The sequence below is a fragment of the Anarrhichthys ocellatus genome, unplaced genomic scaffold (assembly GCF_004355925.1).
Source record: "Anarrhichthys ocellatus isolate YVR2014 unplaced genomic scaffold, GSC_Weel_1.0 scaffold15, whole genome shotgun sequence".
In the NCBI taxonomy this organism is placed as follows: Eukaryota; Metazoa; Chordata; class Actinopteri; order Perciformes; family Anarhichadidae; genus Anarrhichthys; species Anarrhichthys ocellatus.
Genome location: NW_022280045.1, coordinates 3,331,221 through 3,353,313, shown reverse-complemented (window position 1 = coordinate 3,353,313; position 22,093 = coordinate 3,331,221). Strand labels below are relative to the sequence as shown.

General features: G+C 43.3%; 1 protein-coding gene across 2 annotated transcripts; it reads left to right on the top strand.

The window, feature by feature from the left end:
- Window positions 1-5,369: 5,369 nt before the first annotated feature.
- Window positions 5,370-21,259, top strand: per2 (period circadian clock 2). Of its 2 annotated transcripts, XM_031854938.1 has the most exons (24): window positions 5,370-5,540; window positions 7,592-8,141; window positions 8,865-8,960; window positions 9,116-9,270; window positions 9,797-9,918; window positions 10,074-10,275; window positions 10,754-10,805; window positions 11,422-11,564; window positions 11,868-11,946; window positions 12,085-12,191; window positions 12,293-12,446; window positions 12,598-12,712; window positions 12,950-13,096; window positions 13,321-13,411; window positions 13,573-13,756; window positions 13,937-14,061; window positions 14,205-14,411; window positions 15,161-15,424; window positions 15,584-16,488; window positions 16,678-16,794; window positions 17,459-17,681; window positions 17,989-18,187; window positions 18,847-18,997; window positions 19,251-21,259. In XM_031854938.1, exons 2-24 carry the CDS (start codon window positions 7,711-7,713, stop codon window positions 19,410-19,412), a joined length of 4,431 nt encoding a protein of 1,476 aa, XP_031710798.1. In that variant the 5' UTR covers window positions 5,370-5,540; window positions 7,592-7,710; the 3' UTR covers window positions 19,413-21,259. The 2 variants fall into 2 exon arrangements, with proteins under 2 accessions (XP_031710798.1, XP_031710799.1); XM_031854939.1 differs by lacking the exon at window positions 14,205-14,411 and having other exon boundaries at window positions 5,371-5,540; window positions 13,570-13,756.
- The last annotated feature ends 834 nt before the right edge of the window (window positions 21,260-22,093 follow it).

Genomic DNA, 22,093 nt, shown 5'->3' with positions numbered 1-22,093 from the left:
ATATATATATATATATATATAATCACCTGATGTCCACACTGATTTAGAAGAATTCCAGAAACACTGATAAATCAAAGCAAAACTGTAGATATAATGCTAATGACCTGTGACCGCCTTTTTAAAAGAACAAAAAAATAGATTTACCTCAGTGTGGTTACATGTTCCCAATAATTGATTGTTTTTCTGTGTGTTTAGGTAGGTTTGAGTCACGTAATCATGGCATTATGGTATTGCGTTCTCTAAACAGCAGAATGAGAGAAGTTGTCTGTCATTATTCTACTGACAAGACTTTGGAAATCCAAAGTACTTTTGAAAATCTGTCACATTACCGTAAAGGGAATAATGTAATGAATGTTGATGGACTGTCCACCCACCCACTGTCATACTCTGAACTAATTACCTAGGCAGGCACCATAACCTTCAACTCTCTGTTAACAGATTGTCCAGGTTTGAGTGTCTCCTTGAGGCTCATTGCTGTCCTTATGTGTCCGGTGGTAATCATCAATGTCACCAAGCATGATATTAGTATGCTTCAGTAAAACTTTATTCGGATTGTCCACCTACAGATAGTTCGCAATCTGTCAATTTGTTGTTCATTCTGTCATCATTCATGCTCAGAAAAAAGACAAGTTAAACTGTCAGACCCATTTTTTCCTCACCGCTGAAATGTAAAATAGAAAGAGTGGGAGCGGTTCATCCCATAGCGCTTCTGTTATCTGCAGCCTGATTTGAAAGTACCCCACATCTTCTGGCAGCAGTTTATGCATCTCCAGTAGTGACGTAGTTCAAAGTGCTGTTACTTTGGAAATAGGTCCACTTCATGTGAGAGTGGGAGGAAGACTGTAGTCTTTTTTTATCCTGTGGGAGTGTACGCCTCTTCCTCCTACTGCACGCACAACCTCCACATATCAATTTACTTGTGGACTTAGATAACACAGATTTATACCACTGACCTTATAGCTTTTGTCAACATTTCAATGCCCAAAATACAATATATATATATTTGTGATTTGGGATGCCGGTTTTGTGGTATTCTACCATAACAAAATGGACATAGTAGTACCTGGCCAACAGGTACTACTGATAGCCTTGGTGTATATTTGCCGTTCTGAGTGCTTTCTGTGTTTTTATTTGACAATAATATACCAAATTGTTTTGCTTAAATCGCTGAACACAAATTGCTAAACTATTAGATTTCCACATGACTCCAGAGGTCAGAACCATTCACACGCTTGGCCTCAGTGTGTAACAGTATTCTCCAGACTTTTACACCGTTAGATCAGTTTTATATGTGTTTATTTAACCACACGATCACATCAGTATTCGGTGCAAACAACTTGCGGAGATGATCCTCCTCGACTCACTTGTTTATGCCTTCAGCATGCTGTTTGAGTGAAACTAGAAGTGCCGCTGATGATCATATATGGTAGCTGTTTCACACCGGGGATGCCCTCGTTTTCATCGAGGCCCTGATGACGACAAGGACGTCACTCTCACATGTTTTACTTTCAGCCATCAAACAAGGGAACCACTTGCGTTTCATCATCGTGTCTCAACTTGTTTGTGAGCCCTCAATGGTTTTCATGGATATTATTATTACTAACCCAGGGACATATTAGGATGTCTGCGTCACTGACTGCGTGAGGGTGGATTAGCCTGAGGCTTGTTTCCAGTGGCACTGGAAACACCTACATGTTCATTTCAGTCTGATGGTGAGTTTGAAAAACATCTAAATAACGCACTGAATACTGTACATGCCCTTATTTAAGTAGCAGTAGGCTAAGTATTAGATGGCAACACTTCCAGTTTATAGCCGAACAGCAATGTCACTTAACAATGCTATAAAACCTCTTATATCTGTCTATACACCTATACCTATCATCTTGTGTATACAAGTAGATATCTACATGGACATCTATTTTATCTCACATGAATGTGTGAGTGGAAGAGGCTGTGACGGAGGTATGGGAGTTGAAACGTATGTGCTGCACATGCGCCACACTTCTCACCTTTTCTCTCAGCCTGACTCAGAGCACGGGGCAACCAACACCGGTCATGACAGGCTAGCTCTTCCTGCCATCTGGTGCTGGTCTGTTCCTTATGTGGAAACTTGTTATTCTGAGTATGGATTACGCTGCAGACGCCGTTCCGTCTGTCGGCCCAATGAATCAAGACAACAACCGTTTTGATTGGCTTCTTTGTTTGGTTTGTTTCAGTGGTTATAAAGCACAGTACTTTAATTAGATATTTCAAAAAGATTTTATATTATGGAGTGTGTCGCTTAATTAGACTTAATCGACCGACCCACTCATACAAATCCTGTATGTTCAGAACTCTCTTCGTGGTTTTTGTTCACTAAAACACGGCTAATTGTCTCATATACGGATCGAAGCAATTAAATGAAACAAATATGTGCGTCTTGTATTAATTGGGAAGTGATGATTTCTTACATCTGGCTCTTTTCCACTGATCTGCCTGGTCCCGACGATCAGTTCATGCAAAGAGTCTCTCTAGAGCAGATGGTGAGACAGTGTCACAGCAGTGTATTTACATGTGTGAATGGAGGTCAGTATAGTGTGAGAGATATAAATTCACACCAGTGAGTCAGGATGGAAATAAGCCTGGTTAAAGGCAAGAGATAGCCTCGGCTACTTGGGGTCATTTTGATTCACGCTTTATACGTCCTACAGCAGTGGTTCACAACATTCTTTCAAGAATACACCCCAGCATGACATTTGTTGGTAGAAGAAAACGTGTTTGCTGCAGCCGTTGGTAGTTAACAGCAGTTAACGGTTGCATAGAAAATAGGAATATTGAATCTTGAATGTGGTTTATCAAACTTGCCTTTACTTTTTGTTATTTAACTTGTTATAGTATCATTATTTTAGAAATGATGCATGAAAATTAAATATTAACGTACCCTTCAAAGTACCCCTAGGGCGCTAGCGTCCCCATTTGAGAAGCACTGTCCTACAGTATACAGGTGCATCTCAATGAATTAGAATATCATCGAAAAGTTAATTTATTTCAGTAATTCAATTCAAAAAGGGAAACTCATATATTATATAGATTCATTACACACAAGGTGATATATTTCAAGCGTTTATTTCTTTGAATTTTGATGATTGTGGCTTACAGCTAATGAAAACCCCAAATTCAGTATCTCAGAAAATTAGAATATTACATAAGAACAATTAAAAAAAAGGATTTTAATACAGAAATGTTGGCCTACTGAAAAGTATGTCCATGTACATTGTACAGTATGCACTCAATACTTGGTCGGGGCTCCTTTAGCATGAATTACTGCATCAATGCGTGTGGCATGGTGGCGATGAGGCTGTGGCCCTGCTGAGGTGTTATGGAAGCCCAGGTTGCTTTGATAGAGGCCTTCAGCTCGTCTGCATTGTTGGGTCTGGTGTCTCTCATCTTCCTCATTACAATACCCCATAGACTCTCTCTTTGGTAGAAAATAGAAAAATATCTATTATCTACGCTGACTGAAGACACTCAGCTCTATGCCCTCCTTCATTCACCTGAGCACTTTATGGGATCAATTTGTGTTTATTTAGTCGAACCATGTTAGTCTTAAGTGTCAAACCCATGCAAGCAAGCGCTCCTAGTGTGGCGCTCCCGTTGTGCAGATCTGTAAATGGCCTTGTTGAAAGCTGTGAGTTTGACTGTGTGTGTGCACATGTGTGCATGTAATGTTTAAAAAGGGAGGGAAATTATTCACAAAAGACGATTGCAGCTGACTGAAGGGGAAAAGCTTAAAGTGTCATGAGCCTCGGTGTTGATGCAAAAATCCTTGACGAACTTATGTCCACGTGTTCAATGTTGTCTCTCCTTATAGTTTTCCTAAACATTGTGTAGTATCATGGATCATTCAGTTTACAGTGTTGTTCAGCTATTTCATGCAGAATAAGATAAAAGCCACGTCATAGGAAGCCTTCTATTACTCATAGTGGACCATCGAACAGGGAGATATCCTCAGCCAACATACTGTTCATACTGAACATTCACAGACCGCTGACCGAGACGTTTTGATTGCACAGACGTTTTGGCAGGCGCTGCTACTCAGTCTGGTCCAAAGTTAAGGAGCTATTGATGAAGTCCAAGAGTTCACACCAGTAACCAGCTACAGGTACTGCGACACATTGGCCTCATTAGATCCTTATAGCAAATCTGTTGACTCAATACCAACAGACAGTCAGAGAGAGTCAGTGGAGCTTTAAGAGAGACAGATTTAGCCTACACACAAGAGGATGGAAATAAAGAGAGAGAAAGAACATCTAAACATGGTCCTTCAATTAGAGCATTAGGTGGACATATCCACTCGGATAAATTTGTAGTTTAGACGGGGGATGTATCACAGACATACACTTCCTCCTATACTCAAGGGACAATAGGCTGGCTCCTGAGGAAAAAAACTGAAAACAATCAAAACAATCCCAACCATTCAGATGAGATAATAAAATGATTGTAATTGGACAATATGAACATTTTATTTATGTATGTCAGTCTTTATTTAGCCATCGACCGATTAATATACAAGAACTGATTTTCAAATGTACTTTATTTTCCACAGCCGTTTCAACATTAACAGATATTTAATGCAGAAAGAAAACTACAAGACAAATGTAGATGAAACATTTGATGTCGAATGTAAATGTGCTTATTGCCTTTTCTATTTGTCTGTTGTTGTCCTGTCTTATGCCCCAATACGAATTAAATAACAACAAACCGTGTTTCTGTTACGTATCACAAAGTATACAAGCAATGTTGTTATTGCAAACAACAACGCTGCAAAAAAACAGCAGTGCAACATTGCAGTGATTTGTAAGGATGACGAGAAATTTGATCACACCCGATTAAAGACATCTACTGTTATATCACTGTATTTTTTATTTTTTTGCAGAGTCAGAGAACTTGTAGGATTATGCGAACGATTACGCAGTGCGCACCAAACACTTCACCCACATTGACCATACACACACTTGTATAACCGTTTAGATAACAATCGGCCGCTGTGAGCGAACCACCGACACCGCTTCGTTCACCGGGCAGCAGCGTCCTGGTCGTCGTAGTGATTTACTCTCGCCTCCGACACAAGACTGGTTGCCGTGGGTTTCCACGTGAAAAGCGGCGACATCCTTATGTAAAAAGACTGACAGCGCCGCGGAACCAGCAGCGACGCGGAGCGTCAGGCGCCGTTACCGCCCTCGTGGGGGGCGGACGGCGCCTATTGGTTCGCAGCGCCGTGAGGTAGAGAGGGACGTCTCTCCGCACCAATGGGCGAAGAGCCCAAGAGGCGTGGCTCGACGAGAGGTCAGCGCCTTCGCTGGAGATCCAGGGTGGAGGGGGTGTATCAGGAAACCTGAACGAGCGGAGTGTCAGACCCACACCAGACCACACCAGACCAGCACTAGGATCGTCGGTACCTGCACGCTTTCTCTAGTCGGGACCATAAAGAGCTCTAAAAACAAGACCTTACTTCACGGAGACAGCGGGATCAAGAGAGGAATTCCTTCTTTTTTAGTGAGGTTGGTGTAATTTTACTTGTAGTGTGCAAGATGTAACGTTAACGTACATTATTGCTGTGTGATTGACATGCTTTTTTTTAAATGCAACATAAAGCGCTAACGCGATCTGCTCCGAATTATGTAAAATAACTATGTATGAACGGGAAAGCGTGGAAGTTGCATGTGTCAGTCAGTGTGAGACTCGATCCCGGTCAGTAGACTAACACCAGGCCAGCAGCCCTCCTGCCCACGGGACAGCGCGGACGTAATCCCATCCTGAATAACAACTTTGCTGCATCGCCATAAGGCATCAATGTTAGTGCGTAACGCGTTTGCCCCTCTTATGTAAACGCGAGGTCCGCAGGGCGCAGGTCACCTGTGGTGTTTCCCCCTCCTGCAGCATTAATAGGTTAACCTATTAATGCGGCTTGCTGGCTGTGAGGTAAAACATCTTACATAAAGAGGACTTTGCCTCTTGGAACCATTCGTTCATTCATAATAATTAGTTTTTGACAGCTATGTTGAAGCTGTCTATGGCAGGGGTGGGAAGTGTTTTAAAGCCAGCTGCTATAAATAGCCCACCATTTGGTGATACTTCAACTTAAGTATTCACTTTTTTTAATAGTTAACTTTAATACATTTGTTTAATGCTAGTATTCAGCTGTAGTTACAACCCAACCCCCCAATTGTCTCTGGGCTGCAGCAATCTGAAAGCACGAAGATACAAGACAGTATCAGACATTGCTGGAGTCTAAATAAAAAACATCAGTAAAAAACTCTTTACTGTTCAGTGTATTGATAATTCAATGGTTCACTGCTGATACCTGATTCCATTTTACTTTTAATCGTTTGCTTTTACTTAAGGTGAAAGTTTTTTACTTGGGTAAATGTTGTTATTTATGAATGGAGCTTTAAATCGAAGGAGTGCACTGATGAATTAAATGTAATGGCACATGTGTGCATGGGTTGAGTCTACTTTGCCTAAAGGATCATAACGCCAAGTGAAGGAAAAAGCCATCCAAAAAGCAGGCGTTGGTGAAGAAAAGATGTGTTAAAGATGACTTTTGAATTAATTTAGCTCCTTAATCATTTTGGTAAAACAGTCTTAAGCATAATCAGTGACTCTTTTAGTGTGCCACACCATTGGGTGGTCCAGCATCATGCAGAATATCAGCATAATATGGAATAACTAAGTATGCAGTGTTTCACTCTAATTGAACCACTCACTGTAAACTTATGTAAGCTATCATGCAAATTAAATCCATTGTATAAGATGGTGACTACACACTAATTCAAATATTATATAAATATTAGGAAATCTCTCACAGGCTCTCTCCTTTAGGAAAGCTGAATTCACCACTGCAGCGTTGGCTAGACCTTGGCCAAACATGTTCAACATTTTGCTTCCAACCCTGATTAAAATCTTAAAAAAAACAATCAGTTTTTTGTCAGATAGATTTGACTTCGTCTCTCAGATGCTGCAGCAACCAATGGTGGTATTCAGATCAACACTGTCTTTCAAGTGGAGGAACTTTTGAAAGGGTTGGAGGGCTCAGATGGGACAGCGCCACTGTTCTTAAAGGCCACGCTGTCTCTACAAGTGAGCATTTTGACTGTACATCAGAGACTCACCTGCGGGGCTCTTCAGGGGTCAGGGGTTAAACCCTGCTGTGTGTTTTGATATCACACCAGACAAAAGACACCTTTTTGAAAGAAGCGTTGATTTGTTTTGAAAAGATCTTTTTGAATTTGTGGACGCGAATGAATCACTACGTCCTTGTGTTGAAAAACCATGCCAGTGTTTTGGGGATATTTTGACCAATGTCATACAAATGATGTATATTTTGCATACTGCCGATCATTTACAAAAGCATAATATAAAGTTTGTATTGTGTTCCTGTTGTCTAGACAGCCTCTGATTTCAGTTCATGTCAGTTTGGCATTAAAATGCTAAAATTATTTTTTTTCACTTGAACACGAACTAGTGTAATTATCTGTTGCAGTCATAAGATTCCACCATATTTAAAACAAGGGTTCCTTCATTACTAACACGTATAATCTTCCCTCAACAGATCAATCCGTGACCTCTTTCATTCTCTCCGGCCTCAGCCTTGTGAAAATGGGCTGATAGCGTTCTTTCATCATCCAATTACAACTAACCTTGAACGAGCCCACGGCAGCACTCCCCCTCATGATGTCGCAAGATTCAGACTCCAAACCCTATCGCTTCGCGGTGCTGGAGGACCAGGATGGAGACTCCTGCAGCTCCATGCCAAGGGGGGCCTCGGGGTGCAGCTCCATGGCACAGCTCCACCGGATGGGCGGCTACAGCCAAGGTGGGGCTGACTTAGGCCTCCGCTCTGAGGGCAGCGACAGCAGCGGTCAGGACCCTCCCGCCTCGCCGCACAAGCATCGCAAGAACGCCCGCTCCCGATCTCTCCCCGAGGAGGACGTGGAGATGAAGAGCAGCGGGTCCAGCGGGAGCGGAACCGAATCGCAGGGCAACGAAAGCCACGGCAACCAGAGTCGTGGCAATGAGAGCCACGGCCACGAGTCCGAGGTCAGCTCCAATGGCACCAGTAAAGACTCGGCACTGCTGGAATCTTCTGAAAGCAACAAGAGGTCAGTGGTGGTTGTTTTCCCATTCCTCTTTTTAGGATTAAACTGACCGATAGCTGAAAATGATGCAGGATTTCACTTCTCATCCCTCGTAGTTAACCTTGACCTATCCATATATAGGCTGACGTCTTTTAGGCATCCACTTAACCTTCCATCACCGCAGTTTGGACATAATGAATGCAGCTCTCAGCACCGGATGTGTTTTGTCGGCATTCACTAATGTCCCGAGATAGGTGAGCCAAGGCCTCAGTGATGGCCGTCCAGGACTCGTGTTTGAAACACAAGTGAACTCTCAATCGGTTCTATCTGACACCATGAGGTGTTAAACTAAAATGTAAACACAGAAATATTTGGATAATAGCTTTTCTATTACATCCTTGTTGCGTGGCATAAATTTGTAGGTGGTATCTGGGGGGGGGGGGGGGATTAGAGTGTCGGGGTGGCACTGAGCACATTAGCAACAGCAGGTGTCTCGGCTGGGGGAGAAGTAGGTGTGTCTTTGTGTGTGAAAATTGTGAAATTTGTGCTTCAGAAATATCCAAAAATGATGCCAACATTTTTTGTAACCGAACAGACGACTGTCTCAGTTTTGATTTAGTGAGGGAGGAGTTGAAATCAGTAGATTAGTTGCGAGTCTCTCCCTCTCTGTCTGTGTCTGTCTTCGAGGGGATTAAAGTAATATTTTTTTGGCTGCAAAATGTTGAATTGTTCTTCTCTTCCCCACAGCTCAAACTCTCACAGTCCGTCTCCTCCCAGCAGCTCAAACGCCTTCAGCCTGCTGAGCTCAGAGCAGGAGGACAACCCTTCAACCAGCGGCTGCAGGTTAGTGCACTGACCACCGCTGTCACACTGAACACATTAAAACATGGTGCACATTCTCTATGATGAGCTTTTTTTAAAATCTCTTTTTGAGGGAATATGTGACTGCAGTATCTGACTTGCCGCTGTGCATGCGCGTGTGATTGTGCATCTTGCAGTAGTCAGGAGTCTGCCAAAGCCAAGACCCAGAAGGAGATGATCAAAACCCTGAAAGAGCTGAAGCATCACCTGCCCGCTGAGAAGAGACACAACAGCAAGTCCTCCACTTTGAACACCCTCAAGTACGCGCTGCGCTGCGTCAAACAAGTGGAAGGTAAAGTGCATTCACGTCTCTCTGTTTGTGGCTTCTCTGCTCGTGTCTTACTACACAGTGCTTTTTTTATCATCTGTTCCATGAAAGGAGCTATTATTAAGCTATAACAAGAATCCTATTTCTGTTCTTTGGAAATCAGGAAGCGTCGTAGCTAAATGTGATCCAAGAAATAAATAAAGACGTGACTTTGTGTGGGAGGGAACATTGTCTAGGCAGATCTATGGGTAATGGTCTGTAAAGGCTTAATTCTACCCCGCTTAAATGTTTACAGATGGAAGTGGGCGGGTAGAGGTTCAACAGTACCGACAGTTTGGTTGTACGGATTACGACGCATTTTAGCGTAGCACTGAGACATTTGTAATCATAAAAAAATGTCTGTGACTTCACTATAAAGAGATCATCTTTTTGTTGAACTTTTTGGTTCATGTTGCTTTCAGCAAAATATCGGTTTCCACATACCATCTATTCTGTTTTGTATATTTTGCTGTGATCAGACTTTATTAAAATCGCTATCTGCGTGTTGCAGCCAATGAGGAATATTACCAGCTGCTGATGACCAATGACAGTCAACCTTCAAGCCTGGATGTGTCCTCTTATACGATTGAGGAGATAGACAGCATTACCTCTGAATACACCCTCAAAAACAACGTGAGTCACTGGAGTATCTTCAAGCTAAAACAAATATTTAGATATTTTTCTCTGCATATACTGGTGTAATGTTTGTGAGCAGAAATCCTTCAATTTATTTGAGCAGTTAGGTACAAGTTTTCTCATCTATCCCCCCATTTGGATTTCCTCAACAGGACATTTTTGCAGTCGCAGTTTCTCTCATCACCGGAAGGATAGTCTACATTTCTGATCAGGCTGCCTCCATCCTCAACTGCAAAAGAGAAGTGTTCAAGAACAGCAAGTTTGTGGAGTTCTTGACGCCGCAGGATGTTGGTGTGTTCTACAGCTTCACGACGCCGTACCGGCTGCCCTCCTGGAGCATGCGCACTGGAGCAGGTAAATATGTAACGACTAGGCAGCTCTCTGCTGACGCAGTGCCAATACAAAGCTCTAGATAATACACAATGACTGTTAATAAGATCTCTGAATAGTAAGTCTGCGTATAGGTGACGAGCACAGGCTGCCATCAACGCGGTGGGTTAAGTTTACCTTAATTATTCATAAAACTGATGACGTTTGCCCCTCTCAACCAAGCAGGATAGAACAGGCTGAGCTGTCTCATGGGCTAAAACGAAATATGTCAATGATGAGATGTGATTTGTCCCCCATATGCCTGGAAATATTTTGGCTAGCACATCAACTTTAGCATCAACTCTGTTTAAATTCATTGCATTTAAGTGCAGAGCTGCGTTCCTCAGTGAAGTTTATTTGATGGAATTAATCTTCATCACCTGCTGGAGCCAAGACCCCGAATAACATTCCGCTAGATCATGTTGCTTTTGAATTAAAACGTTAATTTTTTTCCCCGTTTCAGAGTCATCGCCGCCTGACTGCATGCAGGAGAAGTCCTTCTTCTGTCGTATCAGGTGGGTGTGTGTGTGTGTTGGTTCAAACCCGGCGTCGGGCCATCTGCTGCTCGAACCTGTGTGTAGTTTTTATTCATACTTTCATTCCACTGTCGATGTTTTTCAATTAGTTAATGACGTCATACGCTTGTAGAAGAAGATATTTTTTCCAGGCCAATGTCATACATACAGGCAGACAGACAGACACACGCACACCTTACTGCACTTGTGAGGACTTTCCATTCACTCTTTTTTTCAAACCTTTCCTCAAGTTCTCATTTTGATGAAAAGATGAAAGAAGAGATCATTACACTTTAGGTTTCTAACTCTGAAGAACAGAAATAACAGAATGAACACGCACCACTCTCATTAATTGTATACAGATATGAAGGGAAACATAGCTAAACACTGCCTCCTTGTGAACCTGGACAGGCGTTATTTGTGAAAACTTGTACTTTGTTTGAAGAAACACATCTTTATAAGAGCCCGAGCACTGACCTAGGGTCGGTGAGACCCTGTTGAACGGAGGAAGAAAAATAACTGGCAGTACCTTCGACATGCGGGAAGGTGCGAAGGCCCGTTAGTAGCTGCTTGTAGCTTTCATTTGAACTCATCTTTTCTTCTAACTCATTTCTAGTGGCGGAAAGGAGTGCGAGGGCGATCTGCAGTACTATCCATTCCGCATGACACCCTACCGGATGAAGGTCCAAGACACGGTGCATGCGGAAAACCAGTTCTGCTGCCTCCTGCTGGCTGAGAGAGTTCACTCTGGTTATGATGGTGAGAACAACTCCTGTTTGTTTGATGGTGGTCCTCGGTCAGTTTGACACTGTGTACATTTGCTGTTGGAGTTCATCTTTGTGTCATGCTTTACATTCACTGTACTTTTCTCTATAATCAACTAAACGCATATGGAAAAAATGTCAGATTTGGTCAAGTTATTAGGAGCTGGGAAAAGTATTGTTATCTGAAGTAGACAATTCTGTTCCGTCAAGGCATTTTGGTTTATTTTTTTAAACCAGTCCCAGATCTATTTGAGATAGAAGAAACATTAGTAAATAAAATCTTTTCTCTTTCTTAAAGCGCCCAGAATTCCAACAGACAAATGCATCTTCACCACCACACACACTCCAAGTTGTGTGTTTCAGGATGTAGATGAGAGGTAAGCCATTGTGGGATGTTTCTACTTCTAAGTTAAAAGTTCTGAGTATTCGAGCACAAAACACCCAACTATCAGAGGATAAGAGAATTTATGCAATTACTCGCCAACTAACAGAGCGATGTGTTTTGTGCGTATCAGGGTGGTTCCTCTCCTCGGGTACCTCCCCCAGGACCTGATTGGAACACCGATCCTCCTCCACATTCATCCCAGTGACCGACCGATTATGTTGGCCATTCACAAAAAGAGTGAGTCTACAGAATTGAATAGATTTCAGAATTCCCGGTGTCCGCACCAGAAATCTGTCCCCATCATGATTCTGACTCTGATACTTTGGCTTTCTCTGCAGTTCTTCAATTCGCAGGACAACCATTTGACCACTCATCCATCCGGTTCTGTGTGCGAAATGGAGAATACATCATTCTTGACACCAGCTGGTCCAGTTTCGTCAACCCCTGGAGTCGCAAAGTCTCCTTCGTTATCGGAAGACACAAAGTGCGCATGTGAGTATCACTGTCTTGCCGATATACTGTCTGTCATAGCTGTCAATAAGCCACTCTTTGAAGTTCCCAGTGTTTCGTAGAAAGACATTTATGATTTATGGGGCTGTTTGATCTTGATCTTGATTTGCTGATGTGCTTTTTTGTTTACCAGGGGTCCTGTGAATGAAGACGTTTTTGTGGGCCCGGTGTCCGCTGTCTGTGAGATGAAGACCATGGAGTCTGACATCCAGGAGATTACTGAGCAGATCCATCGGCTCCTGCTACAGGTGAGACGGGATAAAGACGTATAGAAATCATTTACACATAGTACTGTTTATAGAAGAAGAGGTGGTTTTATTTAAGCGATAGAAGAGATGCAAATGCTAATATATACAGCTGAGGGATTAGAGCAACATCTTACTTCCAAAAAAAAAAATTTCAATTAAAAAAACGGGACATATCAGGGTGGAAATTGTAAAACCAATTTTCTTTCAACTGTCTTACCTTTCTATATCTGTGCTCAGCCGGTCCATAACAGTGGCTCCAGTGGCTACGGTAGTCTGAACAGAAATGATCTTGTGGGCATGAGCTCCTCTAGCGAGAGCCTTAACAACGTCAGCAGAACCAAGATCCGACAAGAGGAGGAGGAAGTGAGCGGCAAAGCCAGACCGGTGAGTAAAGCTTAAGTAATAGTGCAATGTATTCAAGCCCATGTGGTTCTGCATCACTGCAGGGTGATATGGCAATAAAAGATACTGGGTTGTTGAACCAACCGACCTGACTGTTCTTGGACTGAACAGCAGGATAAATCCACTATTAAGCCATGTTCATTTAACCACGTTGACGATTGTCCCACAAACATAGTTTTAATCAGAGTCTTGTGTCTGATTCACAGCGAACTTTTCATGAAATCTGTAAAGGAATACATCTTCAGAAGAGCCAGGAGCATCAAACAATCAAACATGACATCAAGAAAAGCAATGGCAGTAAGTCCAGCTGACAACTACCTGCATATTTGTTTTTAAATAGTTGAGAAAGAGTGTCTGAGCAAGACGCAGTAAAAAAAGTTTTTGGGGAAAATGTCATATTTGTTGTGAAACTGACCACATCCTGGAATAGCCCCTAACTCCTGGCCCTTCTCCAGTAGAGTCCGTAGAGAAGAGCTCGGCGGTGGTGCGGTCCAAAGACTCAGCAGCTCCCCTCAACTGGAAGGAGACCGGGGCCAATGTCAATATGGAGGAGAGTAGGTCCCCTTCCCAGGAGGAGACGGCCTTCAATGATCAGACCGTCTACTCCTACCAACAGATCAGCTGTCTGGACAGTGTTGTCAGGTACAGAGATAAAGACATGATTTTGATCCTGTGTAGGATACAGTTCATACCGAGCCTTGTACTCTTAAATGTCATAGGTAATCCACTTTAATAATGTCAGACCAAAAACTTTTGTTATCACCTACTGTTACAGATAGCTAGTTTACTATAATTGATGGTGTGTTGTTATGATTGCTGCAGGTACTTGGAGAGCTGTAATGTTCCCATCACAATGAAGAGGAAGTGCCAGTCTTCCTCGAACACCACGTCCTCTAACTCGGATGAGGACAAACGGAAAGGACTTAACAGCATGCAGGTGCCTCAAGGTACGTGTCCACACTACCAAGATACGCAGACACTTATTGTCATCCTATCATACAAAGCTACGGCCTTTCCTTTAAACTTCTCTCTCAGATTCTACAATGCCAGTTCCTTGTCAGTATCTCTTGTTCTCTGGTCTCTTTGGCAGAACCAGCCTTGTTGAAGAATCAGTCTGCTCTCTCCGCTTTGGATGATCGAAACAAAAAGTCCAGTGACACGGCCACAGCAGCGGGGGGCACTTCTCTGCCCCTGCCTGTACCTAACAAACCAGAAAGCGTGGTGTCCATAACCAGCCAGTGTAGCTACAGTAGCACCATAGTGCATGTTGGGGACAAGAAACCTCAACCAGAGTCAGGTACAGTGCCGTAAAAAAATCTTTGCTTCCTACCTGATTTCTTCTATTGTTGCATATTTATCATACAAAGATATCAGATCTTCTAACAGTCTTTAAAACAGCAACAGGAACAAAGTTATCCAAAAAACAGATCACTCATTTGAAAAGGGATTGGCCACTTGAAACACAATTAGGTGCAATAATTGCATTAGGTGTTAAATATCTTTAAAGGTTTGATATCACTCTTTTGGATTTCAGCGAGCATCAGCAAACTAGTGAGCGCCATGGAAGCTGCTTGTTCAATGGCTCCTGTGTTATAAAGTGTATATAAACAGTAATTCACCACCTTGCAATATATAATGTTGCATTGTTCCACAACTTTGAACCTTACTGGATCATTTAATATCGCCCACAATGATGAACGGAAAGAAAAAAAAAATGTGTGTGCAAATTGTTGTAAATTTAGCACAAATATATTTCAATAGCCACCGTAGTAATCATTGTAACCAGTGAGTGAGCCGGACTCGAGGCCAAATGATCTACCCTGTGATGGAAGTATGTAAGTGAATATTATCTGTGGCCCTGAAATGGGGTTCCCAGGGTGTTTTTTCATAGGTCCTTGTTAAGGCCGCTACAATGCTTTATCAACACCGCTGTTGTTATCATCATTGTCACTGCAAATGCTAAACAGTTGTGTTGCATTATACTCCATTCTTCATTGCTTTAGAGTATGTTAAAGCCTCTCTCCGCTGTCACCCTCTGACATACAGAGATCATAGAGGATGTCCCAGGAACAGGAGAGACGGTAGAGTCCAACCAGGGCTCCAGGGCTCCTCTTTCTGTTGTTTCACCTCCTAGTCAGGAGAGGGAGTCCTACAAGAAATTGGGCTTGACCAAGCAGGTTTTGGCAGCCCATACACAGAAGGAGGAGCAGACCTTTCTGTATCGCGTCCGGGAGTTACGAGGACTCACGGCGCTCAAAGAAAACTGCTCTCAGTACCTGGAGCGTCAGAGGGAACAGATCGCCAGCGATGGTACCTACGACCACCACACTGACACGTCATATCAAAAGCCTTTAAAGGATAATGCCAGTTTATTACAACTTGGGTGTACTGTAATCATAATATAGTATAACAATAATAATCACTTTTGTCAAATTCACAAATTCTTTTTTTATCCTCTCCAACCTCTAGCTGTACTTGCTGCTCGATCCTCCAAGCAGGGCGGACCGACTGTAGAGCCCAGTGCGCGGCAAGGCACACGGAATAAGAAGACCAAGTCAAAGCGAGCGAGGAAGACGGACTCCTCGGATAGCACGGTGTCCCATCACAGACAGCAAAACGTGCGGCTTCCTCTTCGAAACCACGGCCTTAACCCAACCTGTTGGTCTCGCTCTGACTCCTCACAGTCGACCTTTCCCATGGCCTACCCCTACCCCTCCGTGATGCCAGGCTACCCCCTACAGGTTTACCCCAGAGCCAGTTCCATAGCTCCCCGCGTAGACGCCACTCTACAGGGCTTTGGGGACAGTCAGGGCACACAGGCCCCTCCCTGTGCCCCACCCATTCATCCTGCTCCCTACACCACCCCGATTGTCGCCCCCATTGTGGCTCTGATGTTACCCATGCCCTTCCCTCCGATGGCCCCCGGAGTGCCTCCTCCACAGCCAGTGTACCACGCAGCGAATGGTGGCTTCCCCACCCAGCTGCAACCGTTTGGCCAGGCTGCCTTTCCAGGACAGGGCCCCTTCACGTCTCCACATCCCTTCAGTGTTCAGAACCAGTTCAACTCACAAAACCACTTTGGCCTTCAAGCAGGCTACATGGCCCCGTCGTTCTACTTCCCTCCATCCTCGGAAACCTCAAAGGCCCCCGTGGTGGAGGGCCAGTCTCGCTCCTCTACGCCCCAGTCTGGAGGCCCGGTGTCCCCACCCTTCTTCCAGTCCTGCTGCAGCTCACCCCTCAACCTGCTGGAGCTGGAGCTGTCTGTGGACCGACAGGACAGCACAGTGCTCTCTTCTGGAGGACAAGGGAATAACGCTGCTGAAAGGGAGAAAAGAGCAAATGGCAGCCAAGCCATGGAGAGAGAGCTGAAGCAGGTAAGCACCTGTAACATTCTTAAACTGTCAGGATGAAATTTCAATGCCTCGCTAAACTTTATCAATGTGGGTTGTTTAAACCCCCCGCTGGTAGTCTGCCATGTTTAAAGTCAACTCAGTCTGGACTCCTCAGATGAAATGTGGCCCAGGGTGTTAACACATGATCTTATTATCCCTTACACCCTTTAGCTGTCTATCAGTCTCCTTCGTCCACCTGGACCCTTGTATCGCGAGAGCTCGCCCTGTGTCCGTGAGCGTTTGTCTTGGGATAAAGTGTGCTCTAGGCTGAGGGCTTGCAGCAAAGAGGTAGGCAAATCATCAGAAACCCTCCACACTTCTCCAATCCCATTCCTCCCCGATTCCATATGTCGATTATAACGGTAACAGTTTCTCTGTTTTCCTTTTTAATGACTTGTGATTAGCTTTTTCAATCTTTCAGTGTTCTTGCAGTGACATTGATTTGAACTAAACCATGAAACTGAGAAGCTTTAAGAAGACATAATCTGACATTGTGAAAAACAAGGGATATATTGAATTTCTTAAAAATGTCTACAAAGTTACACCGAAAACTCATTGTAGTACATAATGTATGTATAACTGCACATACATAGTCTTTGATTTTTGCATGCCAGAACCAAACCAAGCTTGACCATTACGATGAACATTTGCAGTAACAACCAGTTTTAAGTAACTATGCTCACTATGCTCAGCCTTATTGTGTAGCTATGATAATCACAGGGTATTGTGTACCAGGTGATTGACGAGGTGGACAATTTCCCATGCTCACTGCAGAAATATACTCCCAGTTGAGTCTAGAAATGCAGAAGCGCGATCTAACACGGCCAATGATACGGCACCTGCCTGTATCATAAAGATGCAGGAGATGGAGGAAGTTCTACAGTCTGCTGGCCAAAGCTATGAAGTCAAGCTCCTCTTTCATAGTGTCGCTTTTATGTTTGTCTTTTTGCAGGCGAGTTCACGTGGCGACGGGAACAACAGCGACGCAAACTCTTTGTCCAGCGACATGTTGGACATTATTCTCCACGAGGACTCCTGCTCGGGTACCGGCTCAGCCACCTCTGGGTCCATTGGCTCAGGGTCCAACGGCTGCGGAACTTCAGCCAGCGGGACGTCCAACAGCGGGACATCTCAAAGCAGGACGTCAGCCAGTGGGACCTCCGGCAGTGGAACAGGTGTGCGCCTAAGTTTCAATCTTATAGATGAATGAGTGGGAAAAACTGAATACAAGTAGCAGTATGGAAAGTAGAAAACACCAAAGTGAACAATCAGCTTTGCTCTAATTTTTGTATTTAATTAATAGTGATAACTGCTGACCCTATTTGGACTTTTAGCTCATCTATATAGTCCTAGGTTTATTAATATACAGCCCGTATCACAAGATTTACAGATGTAAGCACACGTTTACAAAAATGTGTTACATAAGCATCGTTAAAGTATTTGTTTCAAAATTATTAATTCTGTGCTATTTGGGTGTTTCAGGAAGCAACAACAGTAGCCAATACTTTGGCAGCATGGACTCCTCCCAGAACAGCAAGAAGGTCAACGGTCACTTGAGCGGCAGCGAGGGAAGGCCCGTGGAGATGGACCAGAGAGATCACTTACTACTGCAGGACCCGCTGTGGCTGCTCACTGCCAACACAGATGACAAGATCATGATGACCTATGAGTTGCCATCGTGGTGAGTAGGAGGACGGGGGCATAGCCACGGAGGAGTAGGATAGTTGCCATGTAGAGGAACTATTGTTTGATAGTTTACCCAACCTTCTGTTTGTTATGGAAGGATAAGGAAAAGCCTGCATCCAGAAAAACTCTAATCCTCATTGATAGACAGGTTTCCTGTTTACAGACAATAGAAGATGTGTGTGCAGCCAGGAGACAGAAAACATCCGAAAGGTGTGATGATAGCTTATCTGTGGACATTGTCTGCATTTAGAAAAATACCACGACTTGTTGTAGGGCAATAAAAACGATGAAAAATAACTTGATCCAGCTCTTTTCCTCACAAGTTTCTCTCAAAATCAGAAACGCTCGGCACGGTTATTGCAGGAACCGCTTTTGACCACTAGATGGCCACCTTACATTAACACAGTCACTAGATAAGAGGTGCCTGACATTCCATTAGCCTGTGAACTTGCAAGTAGATGGTTATCAAAAGGTTTCAGTGACTTTAATAGCTCAAGATCGATCCAAAAATCAGAGTATTGTTGTTTTCACCCTGAGTGATTCTCCAGCATTAATACTATACCATCCAACTCTCTTATTTGCAAACCCAACCCTTCATAAAGGTTCATCTGTTGGGTCGAGTATTGAATATGTTTGTGTTGGCTGTGTCTGCAGTGACATCCAAAGAGTGCTCAGAGAGGACCAAGAGCAGCTGAGGCTGCTGCAGAAGAATCAGCCTCGCTTTTCAGAGGAGCAGAAGAAGGAGCTGATGGCGGTCCACCCCTGGATTAAGAAGGGAGGTCTGCCCAAGGCAATAGACATCAAGGTAGAAGGATATTATTTATTATTTTACAAATTAAATTCAGTTCAATTCATTACATTTTAGTTTGGCTTTAAAATGTGTCTCTTGTGTAACATGTGGTCTCTTAAGGAAACAGTATTTTTCTTAATACATGACTGTTGTTCATCTGTTATGTGTTTGGATTATATATATATATAAAAAAAAACAAAAAACATAAATAGTCGCAAACATTTTTCTGGGTCACCGCTCACCTTCTCATTTTGTCTGTCCTGCTCAGGCGTGCTCCTGTTGTGATGCTGCCTCAGGGGAAGCAGCAGCAGCAGCAGTGTTGGATCAGCCAGAGCTGGACATCGGTGATACAGAGACGGGGGGGGGGTCGGCTGCCAGCGGAGGCCCAGAGAAGAACCCTCTAATGCTCTCTCAGACACAACCAGCCTAACGTAACCCGCCCTATATTTTTATAGTGACATTCATCACCCTTTAGCCTCTTGTTCTGTACGACTGTGAAGAGGGACCTACTGTTCCATGAAGCACCACACAGGCCTTTCATTAATGTCTCGGTCTTGCTGTTTAGATGTCAAAGAAAAAACTGGCTCAACAGTCAAGACTCTTGTGATTGTACGAGTGCCGGACACTGTGACGACGTGTGTTCATTTGTTTGTTTCTGTGTAGCACTAAACAAAGCGCAGCATTTGCACTGATCAGGAGAAGCCGAGCCCAGTGAGTGAAACGCATCATGTGCTCTTACACCAGGCAGCACATCAGAGGTCAAATGTGCACCAACCAACTGGAGGCTTGCTTCGTTCACATGCCAGGAAGCGGCTCTGTGTTATTCTAACTGCTGCAGTTAATGATGAATTCAGCATTTTTGGGACGTTACAGCAGCTACGTCAGCATGCGGTGAGGACAGGTGGAGTTACGTTTCAGCCACTCCTGTCATGCATTGGCATCAAGCACCGAATTGGCGCACAAGTGCACTTTGTCGGATGCACTGGAAGGAGGGGGGGGGGGGGGGGACATGAGTGAGACTCATTTACATCTGTAGTATTTGCCCAAATGAATTGCTGATGTTGCATTTAGTCACTGAAAGGAAAGTGCAAAATACAGACTTGCTCCTCTGTACAGCAGAGAGCAGGCATGAACTCACCGCCAATGGCTGGAGCTTTTCGCCTCATCCATCCCCAGTCGGAAACAAACTCAGATTCCTCACTCAAGTAAAAGTAGCAAAAAAAACAATACCCTTCAATGCAAAAAGTAAAATATCTCCCTCTGAGATTAAGTGAAGTAGAGGTATACAATTTAAATGCCTAAGTACATACGTTACTGATCCATGGAGGTGAAAACACTTGTGAGACTGCACTGAGAAAAGGACAATCAGGTGAGATAGCAAGTAAGCTACATTTACCCAGCAACCCATCAAGTTGTATTGTTTCTGAGAATTTATCATTACAAATTTCCATTTTTCCAGCTGCCTGTGTCCCGGTACCTAATGCAGCTGTAAGTTTTCATTCTTTATGCATATTTCCATGCAGCATTTGTTTCAGTATCAGCTGTCAAACTTGCCTCTCACTTAAAGAAACAGTATATTTAATGCATTTCAATGCGTGTGTGAATGTTTGTAACAGCCTTTGACTCTGAGCATATATATATATATATTTGTACATACACTAATTGTTTCTGTATAAGATATTCTTGTTTTTAATATATTTATGGAAAAATATCTTTGAAAAAACGAGCAGGACCAAGATGATTAATATTTAATGTGAAATCTATTTTTAAAATGGGGTTGTTAGGACAAATCCCACCATGGACTGGAAATACTGGAGAAGTATGTTGTTTATGGTGGATGATTAATATAAAATGTGAGGAGAATATTGATGTTTCCTCAGTTTTAAGAGTCTGCCATATAACACTTGAAATGTCCTGATGTTGCCCCTCATAAACATGGAAAAGAGCCTCCCGAGTATCCTGTGGAAGTGTCTGAAGCTCATTACCGTTTTGTGTGGTCACTTCAGAAGTCGAAGTTTAGGGTTATTGCACTGGTATAAAGCGGCTCAGACAGATGTCAAGTGACTGTGTGGACAGATTTCCTGCACTTTGAAGAAGCTCCTATGATGTCGTTGGAGACGAAACTGCAACTTGGAACATTTCCTGAATTTGTCATTTGTCTTTCTGTTATTTGAACTGATGCTGACAACAATGCACCTTTTTTTTCTTATTTTTACAAAAAAAATGATCTGTTTGTTTAATTTTCTCTAAATAAAGTGATGGAGAAGTTACAGTGGGGTTAGGTGTGTTGTGAAATGTCTGCCTGAAACACTTTCTACCTTGCATACAGGAGGAGCAGCGCATGTTAGGTTAAATTGGACAAATGCTAGCTGTTGGATTGCAGCTCTTAATGGACCGATGGCCAGTTAATGAGTGCTCCACAGACGACTTAGAAAAAGATTGCCTGTTTGCAGATCGATGCTTAACAAACGGTGAGGAGGGAGCCATTTATTTAGATATGAACTGAATGAAAATACACCTTTAAATTGTTTATATTGGGCTATAAACAGCTACTACAAATACGTTTTTAGATGATACTTATAGGCCTAATGTTGAAAAAAAAAAACGTGTCTTCTCCATTCTGAAGTCGTGACGTTCACCTTCCCAATGCAAATGGCTGTCTGTGCCGACCACTGGAACAATGGCTGGGATGTCATCTGACAGACTGCAGACTCTCAGATCCTCCGGTACAAGGATCAGCAGGCCGGATCAAAGCGACCCCTCTCCTCCCTCCACTGTTCACACCTGAACTAAATTATCAAAGTGCCCTCCTGCAGTGGTCATTTGCACCTCTGGAGATCCGCAAATCCGGTTTGATCCCCGCGCAGACTGACGGACTGTATATATCGAGGTATACATCCAGTCACGTTGTGTGGAATCTGTGGTGGTGGTGGAAGAACTCGGATCGCTCAGGTGGTGTTTTAGAAGTAAAAGTACGCATAGTACTGCCACAGTGTACATATTCGTAATGCAAAAGGCCACTTTTAAAAAGTTAATATTCTCATATGTTATGTTATTGGATGCTTATTATTATTATTGCTGATGCATTACCTATAAGCAGCATTTTGTGGG

Bases quoted from the DNA above. Each gene is read 5' to 3' on its own strand.
- per2 (XM_031854938.1), top strand. From the start codon at position 7,711: ATGATGTCGCAAGATTCAGACTCCAAACCCTATCGCTTCGCGGTGCTG. The intron at 16,795-17,458 runs GTAGGCAAATCA...GTCTTTTTGCAG, and splicing joins TGAGGGCTTGCAGCAAAGAG to GCGAGTTCACGTGGCGACGG. The intron at 18,998-19,250 runs GTAGAAGGATAT...TGTCCTGCTCAG, and splicing joins CCAAGGCAATAGACATCAAG to GCGTGCTCCTGTTGTGATGC.